The 14,894-nt window shown below is 47.5% G+C and overlaps 1 protein-coding gene across 1 annotated transcript in view; it reads left to right on the top strand.

Annotated features, from left to right (window-relative positions):
• Positions 1 to 14,894, top strand: part of LOC6493831 (CUGBP Elav-like family member 3) — a 135,301-nt gene that overhangs the window by 82,157 nt on the left and 38,250 nt on the right. Inside the window, 1 exon segment of the mRNA XM_044714476.1 lies at positions 4,989 to 5,068. Coding sequence (XP_044570411.1) covers positions 4,989 to 5,068 — 80 coding nt within the window.

The following is a 14,894-nucleotide window of genomic DNA, read 5'->3' as shown; positions in this document are numbered from 1 at the left end:
AGTGGCAAATTGCTTATAAAATTGCCATTTTGGCTCACTCAGAGCACTGATTTTTATTTAATTTTGCCGGCAGTGGCCATCTGGCCAGTATTAAGCCAGGAAACTGGTAAAAATAGACCGCATTACACGTACGGGGACATAACTGGACGGAGGAACTGCTTTGCATAGGCAACGCAGGACCTGGGATTCCGGGGTCCTGGCCGAGAACTCGCATATAAAGTGGGCCCCAACTCAAATTTTGTTTACTGACGTTGCAAATCCTCAAAATGCCTCTGGCCCGGCGGCCAAAGTTTTGTTGTTTATCAACTGGCAAAAGGTAGTTGAAAGTTTCTAGTTTCCAGCAAGCTATACATTTTTTCGTCCAAAATCGAGAATAATGATCCCATTGGTCATTCCACATACGTGTCAGTGTCTGTATGTGTTCGAAGTGTTTTCTGTTCTGTGATACACTATGGAGACTATATGATTTGTATGCAAAGTGCCCGGCCACTGTCTGGCCTGGCTCGATTTCAGTGGCTCCGAGGGGTCGGAGCTTGCCAGTGCCAGTGCCAGAGAATGTGTTTGTGTTTGCCAGCTCGTAGTTCATATTGATAAGTTCTGCCTGCCACAGATTTGATTTGACATACGGGTCAAAGTTTCCGAAACGCAGATGTGCTCTTCGATTCTGCACAAATAGTTGCAAAAAGCATTAGCTTCGCATGCGAATGACTTTATTTGATTTCTTGTGCTATCTTACGAGGTGCATTCAACTGCGAGTGTCATGCTGCAAATGCAATTTGCTGGCACAGAGCTGCCTGTCCACACATCCCTGTTTTCCTATAGGTGGTTATGGCAGCGACGAGAGCAGAGGTCCTCGCCTCGTCCACCTGGACCAAACAAATTCGATAGCCTTGCCACCGCATAATAAGCGTAAACGTTGGCTAACAAGATTCAGCCGGCTACGCTATTGCGCCCAAGAGGCAAACATGCAATGGCCATCAACGAGGTCCAGTTTCTCCACCATCCACTCCTGCCACTGCCCCGGCCACCACTCCCACCCACCACCTCTCTCCGGCCAACAAATGAGTGCGCCCGAACGGTGGCCGGCGAATGTCGCGCGCTTAATGCAACTTTGTTGCTGATTCTGATGTCTGTCCGACTGCCTCCTTCCCTTCCAGAGCCGGCAACGGCAGCATCAGCAGCAGCGATTGAAAAATCCCACTATGGCGTTTTTAATTGGATTTTAAAATACTTGTCCCATGCAGCAGCGGCAGTCAGGGCACATCAGGCATCACAGCCTGGCAGCCTGGCAGTCGGGTACTCGGGTAGTCGGGCGCGGGGTGGCAGAAGGATACAGGACCCTGACTGGCCCCGGCCGGGCAATAACATGAGCCTGCCAGCCGCTCCAGAGCCCTGCCAGCTAACGACAAGGCCAACATATCAACCGAAACCCGTTCACAGTTTTAAGACGGTTTTGGGGACTTGGGGGGGTTCACACACTCGGGAATTGGGGATTTCGGGGGCCTCAACACGCTCGTTATCCTTGTTTCCTGCTGCAGCCGTTCCTGGCCTGCCTGTGCACAATTTGGTTACGTGTTTGACCGGCGGCGATTTTTCATGGCAGGGCATTTTTTCGGGGTGCGGCACAATCGGGGCTCCCATACATTAATGGCATTGCAAATTTGTATTGCAAATGTGCGAGTTGTGGCCAACCAGGAATACGTCTTCCTCCCGGCCAGCTCCCTCCCGGAATCTCCCCATAAGTTTAATCGTAGGTGGCTCGTGATTCGCTGACACATTTGGGGCGGAGACAGATGACCCACTCCGGCGGAGGGTTAAGGTATCGTAGACACCACTGCAGCTTTCATTTTGCATTAGCATTAGCATATTTGATTAAAAAGTGTCATTAGTCCGCCTACGCCTCCTCGCAGTCGCAGCGTGCAGCGTCCTGCAGCTGGCAGCGTTATTTCACGCTTCGCCGGAAGTTGCCAAGACGCTGCGAACTTGGTGCACTTGCTCACATTTTAATTTCAACTAATTGCCGGGGATGAGGGATCATTCCTCCCGCCAGGCTGCACCCTCCGCCGTGCTGCGGAGGTCCTGCGCCGGTAAGTAATTAAGACACTGCACTTTGTTAGGAGTGGCGCTCCGAAGTCCTGCATCCTGTCTTGCTCCGCTAATTATTAAAAGAGTTGTCCATTACCTTGACTTGATTTGTATGTAAATTGAATTTGGCCCGTTCCCCTCGGACTTCAAAGCGAAGCCAAAGTTGCGCCACTGCCCTGAGCCGGGCTCGGAGTCGGATTGGACTTCCAGCGCACTCGGACTCCATTATCAGTCTGAGTCACCTCGTTCGCTGACTAATTTGCTTTTAATTAATATAATGACTACAAGTTTCTTAATGCTGCCCAGAAATGACGAACGAGGCAAGTAATCAAGTAGATCCAAGAAAGTCAACTGGGCCGAGGGGCGCGGAGCGAGGAGCTCTAGTTCCAGTTCTGGTGTTTACTCAAGTCGCTAATGAATGTCCAATTCCGAGATTGGGGCTAAGGACATCGAAACTTTCCATAAATACCAAATGGGATGGGGGGTTTACGCAGTTGTGGGCGGCTAAGTGAATAGAAGGAAAACATTTATACAGTTTTTCGGAATCATCCCTTCCTGCCTGCCACTCGAGAGGTGTTCGAATATTTTAAGTCCTGGTCCTGGAACAGGGCCACTCTCCTCCTCCCCGAGCACAAACTTTGCTTTTCAAAAAAGTTATGGGAAGAAAAATAAATTTCGGAACGCAGAACACAGAAAAAGTCTTCCCGAAATGCAGAATACAAAAAATAAACACCAAAAAAGGACAAAGAAAAAGGACACAACACGAAATGGAAAAATGGGAAAATGGAAAACAAAATCAACTTTGATTTAAGTTTACAGAAATGCTTAGCAATTGCTTCGCTTTTGAACTTTTTGTGTGTTTTCCCGTGCTTTTTGCCGTTGTTCCCTTTCATTTTTTAGCTGTGTGGATTAACTGGCAATGGAATATTTTATTTTTTATTGCTTAGCGGCGCTGATTTGCGCTCTTGTGTCCTGCCCCTCTCTGCAATCACCCGCCCTTCGCCGCCGGCCGGGACAGGGAAATTCTGGATTTTGTTGTCACTTCAACACACAAAACATAAAATACACAAGAGCCGCGTCGAGTCGAGCCGAGCCGAGCCAAACAAAAATCCACTTGAATTTTTTACACTTTATTTTTTGTACATTTTCAGCAAGAGGAATAAAAAGGAATTTGCTCCCAGCTCCCTTGTCCTACTGGCCCCCTCCACTGTCGCTCTTCGCACTGTTTGCACGCGAAATTTGTGCTTGTCTGCCTTTCGGCATGTCAGCTCGCATGTTGCATGGTTTTAGGCGGGATTTGTTTTGTTGTGCCACCACCACCACCGCTGCAGCGCGCTGCCCCCGCCCTCACCCGCGCCCTCGGCCACTGCCCGCTAGTGTCCTGGAGGAGCGTCAACTACGAAAGCAACAACTGCGACCGGAGCGCAACAGCCCAAGCCGCACTGTCGACACCCAGCCTGTCCTAAACCCCTCTGCCGGCTGGGGAATTAGACAATTGGAAAGGTTTTTGAGGTTTTTTTCGGCGTGGTCCCCTCTGAAGGATCTTAATTTTCAGCATTGTTGATGTTGCGAATTAAGAGGAGCTAGGAAAGAGAAGAAACGGGGTCTATCAAAAGTTATAATAGTCGCCATTTTTTCCCTCTCAAATTCTTAATTAAGAAAGACTTCCAATATAAAACCTTTTTCTGAAAAAATAAAGTACTGCTACTAAATAAATTAATTGAAATTTAATAAAGTCCTTTACATTTTTATAGTTTTTAGAGCAGGGATATCTGAAACTGCATTCAAGTGGTGTGTTGTTTGTAATTGGATAACAATTTTTGGGAAATACTCACATATATTTTGGGCGTATTTTAGTAAAGTATCCATACTCGGCTATGAGACTATGAGACTCTCGACCATAGTCATTCAATAGTCCTTTTTTTTTACTTACCATTGTAAAACTGAGCTCAATGGTCTCACCGCGTTTTTAAATCGTTTCAAGCACCGGCTTACACGCCGTATAAGCCGCATCCATTCCTCCGGCCGAATGCGCCTCTGGAAAGTCCTTAATTTTTGTGGTTATTACTGTATATTAAATTAGCATAAATGATTTTTAATAATTATGCCATTATAGCCGAGTCCTACTCGAAGCTCTCCAGCCGCCCCTTCCCGCCCGATTCCCTGCTCGCCGCCCTTCCACATAGCAGCTGCCACACAAATTACAATATAATGAGCGAGCAGGTGCAGCGGGAATTTTTTGTATATTTTTTGGTTCGGTTTGAATTTTACATTCCGCCCAGTGCCCGCCAGAGCCGGTGCGGGCCGACTATTATTTTTATATAATGGGCGTTGATGGGCTTTGATTCCGAGTCCTTGGCGCGATGCTCGTTGGGCGGCGACCGCCGTTCTGCATGCCAATGTTAATTTTCATGCAAGAGTGCCCGGAGAGATTCTTGCGAAAATGTTTTTAAATTGCACTTAAAATTTTATTTAAATGCCCCACACACATGTGGGTGCCACGCAGCTGCAACCACATCTGACCACGCCCCCAAACAATGCTCACTGATGTTTAAATGAATATTCACAATTCGGTATTTCGACATGAAGAACTTTGCAGTGTTTATGGAATGCAGTTAATTTGAAAATATTTTTACTGTGGAATTTGCAATGTTTTTGGGGATTTTATAAAACTTTAACTTGTCGACGGACCAAGTGCTCGAACGTAGTAATTGATTCAAAGTGGAGAGCTATTTCTTGTCCTGGAATAATTGCATATTTGTAGTTTTAAGTGGGCCTTAATTGAATTTGCAAAAATTTCTGAAATTTGAAAAATTAATCAGATGATAGAGTATGGATATGTGCTTCCAGTCTCCGGTCGTTGGTCATCAGAGCACTAATCAAGTTCATTTATTTCGTTTCAGGCTGTGCTTTCGTCAAATTTGGTTCGCAGCAGGAGGCCCAGTCGGCCATAACCAATCTACACGGAAGCCAAACTATGCCGGTAAGTCAGAGAACGAATACGAATTTGGGATAAACGACTGCTATTTCCCACGCCGCTTTGTAAAATTAGAAAATTGTATTTTTCGATCCCCACTTCCTGGAGCGGGCCAGGAGACGGCCATTATGCTCCGGTCCGTTCACTTCCCTGCTTCTTCAAGCACATGATGGCACTTGTGTGCGAATAATACGAAAATAATACGAAAATAATGAAATTTCAAACCTGAAGTATGCGTACTCAAGATGTTGTTGTTCTCGTCAACTCGGTGGTGCTGCGCTGTGGTGCTGTTGCTGTTGCTGTTGCCGATTCTCATCGTTGAAAAGTACTTAGCAAACTTCATTTAAGCTACAAGTGCCAGTGCCCGGGCCGTGCCCGTCCGTCCCAGTCGCTCCTTCCAGGCTTGCACGATTTATAAATAAAATTAGAATTAAATTAAATGCTGAGCAGAGAACGTATTATTATTTTCTTTGACATGCCGCACTTCAATGGTAAATCAAGAAGCCCTAATTTTCTAAAAACGAAAACACAAAACACAGAAAAATAAATAAAAATGGCTTTTGATATGGGAGACGAGCGGAAAGAAGGACGTAGACAGGCAGGCAGGTTTCCCGCCAAGTGACTTCATTATGCCCAAATTTTGTAAGGAATCTCCATACATAGCAAGGACTGCGACTGAGACTGCGACTGGAGACCGAAGACTGAAGACTGCGGCTGAAGAGCTGGGAAGCTGTATAAAAGAGCCGTTAGCTGTATGACAACGTTGCCCGGGAATTATTTCGTTTTTCTCCTTTTGTTGCCGACTGCTTGCTGCTTGCGAAAAATAAATTAAATTTGCATGACACTTGAGTTATTTTGCACGTAAATTGCTTCTTTTGACAAACAAACAGGCAAATACACAAGCCAACTGGTGGGCCAGAACGGGCCAAGGGGCGGAAGCGGCAGTGGCGGCGGGGGAGTGGCTCAAATGCTGCCATTGTTGTATTTTCGGTGTTTACAGGCAGAAGCCAGTGCAGTCCCAAGTCTCTCCTCGCCTCCTTCATCCTCTTCACTCTCCACTTCTTCGGCAAACGAATTTTACATTTCGGGTTTTGTATTTGCGGGTTGCTGATTCCTTCCGTCTTCTTCCCACGCTTCCCACGCCCTGTCCCCAAGCCGACAACTCGTTGGCGCGCTTAGATTCAAATTCAAATATTGTTGATAAAATTTGTTGCTTAATTTACAATTTAGATGCGTTTTTAAGCAAACGCCACGCCGCTCCCACAGAAATCATGTGTTTACTTAGGCACAGCCCGGCGGAGAGGACTCCGGATGAGTTCCGGTTCCGAGTTGCAGAAGTGCGAAGTGCCTGGGAACCGAAGGACAACTGTCCCGCGGTCCCGCAATTACAGGGCTTCCTGCGTGGGGAGACCAAATCGATAGCGTCAGCCGCTGGGCAAGGGTTCATCCTAAGCTCCATAACGGACTGCCATCCGCCTGACTAACAGCAAATATATTTGTACATTCGTACTCATCGTACACCCTGGCGAAAATGTCAAAAATATGGCCGCAGGTGGAACGCAGCCACAAACAGCAAGCAAGTTGAAACGATTCGGCTCCCAATTCCAGTCAAAGGCCACGGCAAACAGTGTGGCTTAAACCAATTCGCATCCCGGACCAAACCGTCACATTTTATAGCTGATTGCCGTCGATACGCAGCAAATCAAAGCACAGCCCGGGGCTGTATTGAAGCCCTTCGATGGGGATACGGCTTCGCCGCCCAAGATGAACTTTGTACAGTACCAGTTGGTTCGAATGTGTCCATATTTTGGTTTAGAATTTAAAAACTGTGCTCGAATTGGCCGTCCGGCGTGCGTGTCATTAGGAGGAGCTTCGCTCCAGGCCTACAACCAACTGCACTTTACTTAAATGGCCCCGGACTCCCTGCTCCTACTGAGCATTACACTCCTGGCCGGAAGCAAGACATGGCCAGGAAAAAGAGCTCCTAACAACGACAGCTGCAATTTTTCACCTGGTCAGTTTTTAAGATGAGCAGAAACGTTTCGGGGCCCTGAAAGACGACGCTGGCAAATTGCCGTCCTGGAAAAAAGAGCTCGAGGAAAGGGAAAGGGGTCCGGAGCACTGAAGCTCTCGAGCTCTGCAGAAATGTGTGTAAGGGCCTCAAAGCAAGTTGTTAATTTTTTTGTGATGTTGAGTGTAAGAGCGCGTAATTTTTTTATACCTGCCTGCATTAAGCATTTTAATGTCAGTTGCCTCTCGCTCCCGACCCCGCCACGCTCCCACACATCCTCACCCGGACGCATTCCCGGCTGTAATTGCAATTTGGCATTACGACTACGCTCAGATCTTGGAGTTTTGTAGGGCAATGGGGACGGGGGAGAGGTAATTAGCGCAAAACGACGCCAGCTGCTGTGTTATATAAAAAATTGTTGCCCCCGCGCCAAAGTGCGCTGCGCTGCTTTCTACCGCCAGGCGAATACATTAATTACATGTCCAAGTGCAAGTGCAACGACCAAGATGGGCGAAGTGGGTGGACTGGGGCTGGAGGTAGTGCGACCCTATGGGGCTCCGAATTGATTGCCTACCTGCAGGCGTCAAAGTTGCGCCAGACAAAACCGCAAGTTAATTTTAAGCTTAACAAAGTCCACTTTCAACACTCCTGCTCCCGACCCCGGTGGCTTTCATGTTGATGTACCACAGAAAGCTTTTAAAAAACGAGATGCAGACGAAGAACATTTTTTGATTACGCCAAACCTTAAGCAGCTTATGAACGCCCCCATTCCCGTTCCGAGAGCCAGTCCCAGGCCAAGTCCTGGAATGGACGGAGCGCTCATTAAAAAGGAATTTGCAGGGCAAAATGGATGGTCAGACCCTGGCGGCCAACAAGATGTCCGCTTCTCACCGCATCCATCCGCCCGGGCCTCACACGTTCGCTCTGTTGTTAATCTCTTGGCACTCAACATGTTATAAGTCGCTTTTAGTGCGGTTTGCAAACGTTTTCTAAATGCAAAAAAAAAATGGATGAAAAAACACCCTCTATGTTGGGGAGGCAGAGCGCAAAAAGTTTACAGTTTACAGTTGTAAACAATAATTTCGTATTCACTCAACACCCACATACACACTCGCCGGCATTTGCATAAGCCGCTGATGCGATTTTTTGCGTCCGTGCCGTGGGCGCGGCTTAGAAGGGGGCGTGCCACGAACACTTGTTAATGAAAGCGCGCGCATGCATTAAAGCTCCCTTTGGCTTCAAATGCTTTTGATTGCCGAAGCGTGAAAAACCTCGCAGCATGCATCGAAACATGTCCGAGCGAAAGTTAAAGAAATACAATTTTAAATGGAAGCAGTCACAATAAATTTCGGTGGCGACAACAAGTATATGCGATGTAATTTGACAGACTATCAACGTTGTCAGCTTAAGGCTCTGAATGAGTTTGTCAATTAGCATTTTGCCGTTCTATTTGATCAGCTGAGCGGACACATTCCGTCACAAGAAGCACAAATAACATCCAACATGCTTGGAAAGACATTTGTCACACGTTACTAAGGTACAACATACACATGTCCCGAAACTGGAAAAATAGTCATCATCAAAGCCGCTGCTGGTTCAGCTGGATCTGCAGACATTTAAATTTCAAATTAATTCCTCGCCACTCCAAGTAAAAACATAAAGATTGAAGGAAATAAGAAATCTGCAAGCCGACAAGCGGAGAGTGACAGATAAATACGAGTGGAGTCCGGACTGTCCCAAAAAATGATATGCGGAGTGAGACGCCGTCTTCTTCCTTCCATCCCATCAAACCTGTTTTCACAGTCATTTCGCAGAACGGGTCCCGTAAAATATGCAAAAAAAACGAGAGCGAAAAATACCAACAAAAAAATACATTTTTGCGCGCAGTTCGTTCAATTTTTCTCCTTCTACTTTGTCGGCTTCTTGGTCGTTTTGTTTGCGTTGCTCATGGCTGGATTGACGCAACATATGCCATATGCCAGTGCCTGTTCCAGTGCCGGCTCCGAATGTTGTGCGATTGCTGCTCCTGCCTGCTCCTGCTTCTGCTTGTGCTTCTTCTGTTTTTGTTGCTCCTCTCCGCCTTTGTTTTCTTTCCTTCTGCTGTGCTCGCTGTGTGTGTGCCTCGCATCAATTATGCTTTTATTTATACAACAATTTTCGTTCTGCTGGCCGTTCAATTTTCGTTAGCAGTCGACGCGCAAAACGAACAAGCCGAACGAACGAGCGCTGCCTTAATGCGACTTGACAAAAATGGCGCCCAAACGTGGGGCAAATTCTGCGGCTGCTGTACCGTTATTCCAAGATGGCGTGGGACAGTGGGGAGTTTTCTTATTCGCGCTTGAGCGACGCCGACACACACTCGCACACTCGGATGGCACCTTGGCGTGTCAAGCTGACGACCAGGAGAGCTGGCCTGGCTTTCTATTTTAATTCACACGCCATTGTTGCTCAGCGCCTAAAAGAAGACGAGGCGAAGTTGAATTTCTAATGTGCAGCAGCTGCTAACAATAAAAGTGTTGGGGGACTAACGGGCGATACGGCGGTGGGAGGCACTGTGGCAGGTGTGCCATGCGGGAGGAGAACTCTGATTGTGTTTGGGTTTCTCGTTCTTGTTGCTAGTCTCTTGGTGAGCGGATGCGTGTATTGGTGCTACGTGTGCATTGTATTCTTCTTTCTAAAGTATACTTATGTGTACGTTAAAGCAATTTTTAAATCACTGTCGCTGTTTGTGTGAAAATGGTCGAAAACAAGCGCCACCACCTGAAACATGGTAAGTAATTGGGTGGGAAATGCCGTTTTTATGTGAACCTCAGCTCGATATTAAAAATGAATTTTGTAGAATGTAGCGAACATCATTTCTTATTAGTGATTAAAGTCGTGGACCTCACATAGGATTGAAAACACATCGTTAAATTTGCATCAGAGTGTATCAGGGAATACATTTTGAAAAATACTTTAATGGAATTCCATATTATCTCAACATACATATGTATCTGAAGAGGAGGGTAAGATGTGGGTGAAAAAGCCTCTAAATCAAGCTTGATGCTTAGCATATTAGACACATGCGCAAGACAGCCTGTCCCTTTCGTTTCCAACACCGTCTTTTTATTGATTTGCAGCCAATCTGATATCCACTCGCCCAGCCGCTAAATTTACCCTCTCAGCTTTCAGGCTCCATCAATTTCAATTTCACTCCAGCAGCAAATCCAAACAACGCCTGCCACATACAATTTCTGGCACAGCCCTCAGACAGGGCTTCCTCATCGCATTCACCTTTTCGTTCTCAACCGAACCCCCATCGCCTCAGCCTTAGCCCCGGCCTGGGCATCGGCGTTTTTCGGTAAACTAATTTTCTTTCTCAATATCTTGACAGTGAAATTGGCACGCGGCAGTGTTGCCAATCAAAACCCGCGCACGGGGGTACAGAAGAAGTGCGGCAGAAGTTCCGCCCTAAGGAGAAGTTCCGCCCTTAGGCACCTGTTTTGCTATTGACATCACGTTCCACGGCCCAGGCAGCTTCTATCCAAAGTCTGGGCGAAATGGACATAAATTTTTGGTTTTAGTCGCCGGAAATTGAAGCGAAAAGTCTGGGCAATCCAACTTCTTTAAGAAACTGGGAGCAACAAGAGCAAGGAGTTTCACATTTCCTTGCCACATAAAAGAATCACGGGTAATGGCTTTCTTTGGGGGTTTTCCGCTAATAAAACGAAGTCATGACTGCTAAAAGCGCAAAACTTCCGGCTTTTTTGTGTCCGAATGCGCGTGCATCATTAAAAACGACACCGGAACGTGTTGCGCCCGAAACTAAGTGCAACATAAAAAATGCTGCAGCTGCGCCTGTCATCTTCCCGGCGTGTTATAAACAATTTTAATAGACTTGCTTAAGGGCAAACATTTGCAGGTGACCCTGGCTCCACGTCGAGGCTCTCCCGATCGAAGTCCTCCTGCGAAACATTGTAAATTGGCAGCTGCTGCTGCTCCATCATCTCTGATGGACCCCCATTGTCTTTTGCATTCATTCCTCTGTTTCGGCAACGTGCCGCAACTGCATTTTCAGTTGGACTCCGTCGGGGTCCTTCGTCCGAAACGACGGCTACTTAATTTAATGCACGTCTGTTTGCATAAACCCAAACCTTATTGAATCGACGGAAGTGCAGGAGCTGAGCAGCTTGCAGCATTCCTGGAGCAGCGGGCTCCATCAATGTATGGGCACGTTCGGAGCCGGCGAATGATGAGCAAACTTCAGCATCAACTGGCTCTCCGGCTCCTTGCCACTATCCAAGTCGTCTGCCGCATAAACTTTAATGAGGCACACGAACTGGCCAGGAGAAATTGAATGCTGACGTGATTTTCGGCACTTGGCGTGGAATCCTTGCTTACTCCAACAGGAAAAGTTCAAGGAAACGAGCGAGAATTCCTGCCCGTCCCCCGACCCACGGCCCTCCTCGGTTCGTTTTACTCGGCTTTGTTTGTTGCATACCTTGGGGCGCTGTCAACCATTTGGCCTCTGCATTTGCCTTTCATCTGAGCGGAGGAAACCCTTTCCCCGGGCAAGGGGACGGCTGCTTTAGATTTCTATCACACATCGTCAGGGGTGGTGGTGGCAGCTGCCACCAAAACCAAACACTTCGGGCCATAGGGAAGCCAGCCTTCTTCCGCTCTACGTGCCAATGATGACAATTGGTTTTCTTTCTTTTTCCGGTCGCGGCTTCGATTTTGCCTTGCAATTTCTTTCGTTTCGTTTCGTTTCCTTTTCGGTGTTTTTGTTTTGCACGTCGTCGTCAGTTTTTCGCCGCTTGTCTACAATTTCAATAAAATTTTATTAACGAATTCCGGCGAATGGTCGGCGGAATCGGCGATGACAAGGCAACGCCAGCCAAGGAAAGGCTAGGTAAAGACGGGCGGAGGAAGCCATAGCCTGGCATACCAGATTGCACAGACTGCGGACTCTTTTATACTTCCACGCTCGGCCCGAATCGATATTATTATTACAATAACAACGGCAAGCTGGGACTGGGACTGGGCTAGGGACTGTAGCAATTGCCTGTCAGCATTGTACTTGTCGATTTTGCAGCTTACTTTGCTGGCATTGCATATACTTTTAAGGCGCTTTGACAATTCTTTTTATCTGCGCCCAGGACGATGCCAAGGACTTGGCTTGTTTGTTTGTCATTTACGCCACCCCCGTCCTCTGCCCCCTGCCCCTTCCCCTTCCCCACTGGTTCTCCCCTGACGGCTGGGCCAAGTTGAAAGCCCGCAGTTCAATTCTCAATGGCGCAGCAGTTTTTCTTTACTTCTAATGGCGACGTTTCCGCCCCGTGCCCAACGTCGCCGTCGCCGACGCCATCGCCGTCGTTGAGTTTGTTTTCCTTCGCCGCCCATCCTCGCCCTTCCCGCTCCAGATCCTTTTTTGCCGCCCAAAAGTTGACATAAATTTTTGTTCAATTTTATTATTTTCATCTTCATTTTCACAGCGCAAAATCTATAATTGTATTTATGTCAACTTTTTTTGAATAGATGATGTGCTTAGCGCTTCCCTGGTGGCCCGACCTCAACAAATTTTGAGCTGGGGGCGTAGCATTATAATAATGACTTTGCTTTTCTGGTAACGACTTACGGAAATGTTTGGGCATGTCATTAGCGTTTGGTAAGAAATTTGTCTTCAAACGATACTATTATTAGACAGTCCAAACCGGAAGGGATAATAGACCGTGGAGGGAAGTATTATTTATGGGTGCAATAGGGAGTATTCAGAGCAGGGGCAGCCACTGCAATTTATGATTAAACTTACAAGAGCTGTATAAATCACTTTGTTGGTGATGCAAGTGCCCGAGTCGCAATCGCTGCTCTGAAAACAAGGAGTACATGAGATTTTTCTCAAAACTTTTACTTTGAATCCAAGTGCCTTCTGAATAGGGCTGCATACTTACGGCATTCAACAAAAGAGCAAATTTCCAGCTAAATCCCAAACAAGCCCAGCCCAAAACTATCAACTGTAATCAACTTGGCCAACAGGAGCAAAGGCGAAACCAAAAGCTGCTAAAAGCATTAGGGCACTGCGCCTCCAGGCCAAAGAAGCCAACTTGGGCGGCAAGGAGTGCTCGAGCGCTCCAGCGGATGGGGATGGGGATGGGGATGAGGTCGGAAAAACTAAAGACGGAAGTCAGCAGACATTAGTGCCAAAAGTGCGTCACAAACAATATTTCCGTATCAGGCAATAAAACTAAAACGAAGGCATAGCCTAGACACTTTTTAAGAGATTAAATTTTTCGGTCCTTGCCAGTAGCCCTTGACGCTGTCTGCCTTCCAACGAAACTGTAACGAAACATTTACGGGGACCGTGCCCAAGTACACATACAGGGGCACATACATGGAAAGTTCTCCAAACTACAACAGTTCCTGCAGCGCAGAGGACGCTGGCAGGGAGCAAGGATTCGGCAAGTAAGGGTGTGCACTGTGGAGGAACCTGCAACTAAAATAGCCAGCAGCATTTTTGCTTTTGCGTTGTTTAAACATGAGCAAAGTTCGTGGTTCTAAACTTTTATCAAACACACGCCGAGCCAATCCAGAGTCGAATAGGAGCGGACCGGCCCAGGAGCAGGTCGAGTCATGCAGAGGACTCGCAGGATATAGCATCCCCGCCTCCTCGTGCGGATCTGGCAACTATTAGCGCCTTGGGGCCGGACTCTTGTTATTCCAGCTTGTCTCGCTTCCTTTTCGGGGGCACCCGGACGATCCGGCCGATAGAACAGCCGAAAGGACATTAAGGAAATTACCAAAATTAGTAAAAGCATATAAATTACTCCCCAGCAAGGGCGAGCGGCGCGAAGAGTTATGCAATAGATGGAAATTAAAATTTCACTCTACGCATTCGCCACGGCATAAATATTTCATGAGTCTCGCGGCTGTTGCCGCAAAAAACTTGACAGCTGTCAAAACTTGCCATGCCACCGCCACCCTCCTTCCGGAGCGTTCTCTCGGTTGTCAGTGTGTCTATTTTAAATTTACATTGCATACATTTTCTGCCCCTCCCAGGGCTCTGGATTCGGCGTTCGGCATGCGGCATGCGGCCTTCGGGATTTTGAATTCGTTTCTCAATTTTTATGAAACTAGGCTGGCAAGTCTCAGTTCCTTGACGACTGTCAAAAGTTGGTCCCTGTCCCGGCCCCCAGTCCCGTTCCTGAGCCCGGGCCGGAGCCGGGGCCAAAGCCGAAGCAGAAGCCGGCCTGTGCGCAACAAATAACAAAATTTTACAATGGAATCTCTTAATCCCAATGAACTGCGGAGATCCATTCTGGGCCAAGTCCGTGTCTGCTGGCTGAAAAACAAACGTTGCAAGCATTTACTTAATCGACAAGGGATTAGGTCTGGCCAACTGGCCAAGAACCACCCACGTTGCCGGCCCCGCACTTGTCCTTTGCCCGGCTTCCATCGGACATCGTGCACACTCTAAATTGAGAATTATTGTCGCAAACAGCAGTCGGACTGTCTGAGATCGGAACGCCTCCCGACCCCAGATAAGGATATATTGTCTCTCACGCAGTTTGGACAGCTTTAATCTCGGACCAAGCTGCGGACTGAGCGCGTACGTGCTTAATTTTGTTTGCACTTTTAAGCCAGCCTCAGCTTTGGCTCCGGACTAGAGCGCCTGCAGTTGGCCTGCAAAAATCACGCAATAGCAGGGGTTCCCACCACCCTCCAGCCTCCAGCCAGCAGCGGGGCAGCGGTGTGGCAGCTTCAGGACGAGGCTGCCGCATGCGCTTTGCCAGGGATTAGCGCTGATTGAAATTGCAAATGAAAATTTATTTTTACTGCGCCCGA

The sequence above is a fragment of the Drosophila ananassae genome, chromosome 2R (assembly GCF_017639315.1).
Source record: "Drosophila ananassae strain 14024-0371.13 chromosome 2R, ASM1763931v2, whole genome shotgun sequence".
Lineage (NCBI taxonomy): Eukaryota > Metazoa > Arthropoda > Insecta > Diptera > Drosophilidae > Drosophila > Drosophila ananassae.
This window is presented reverse-complemented; position numbering and strand designations above follow the sequence as displayed.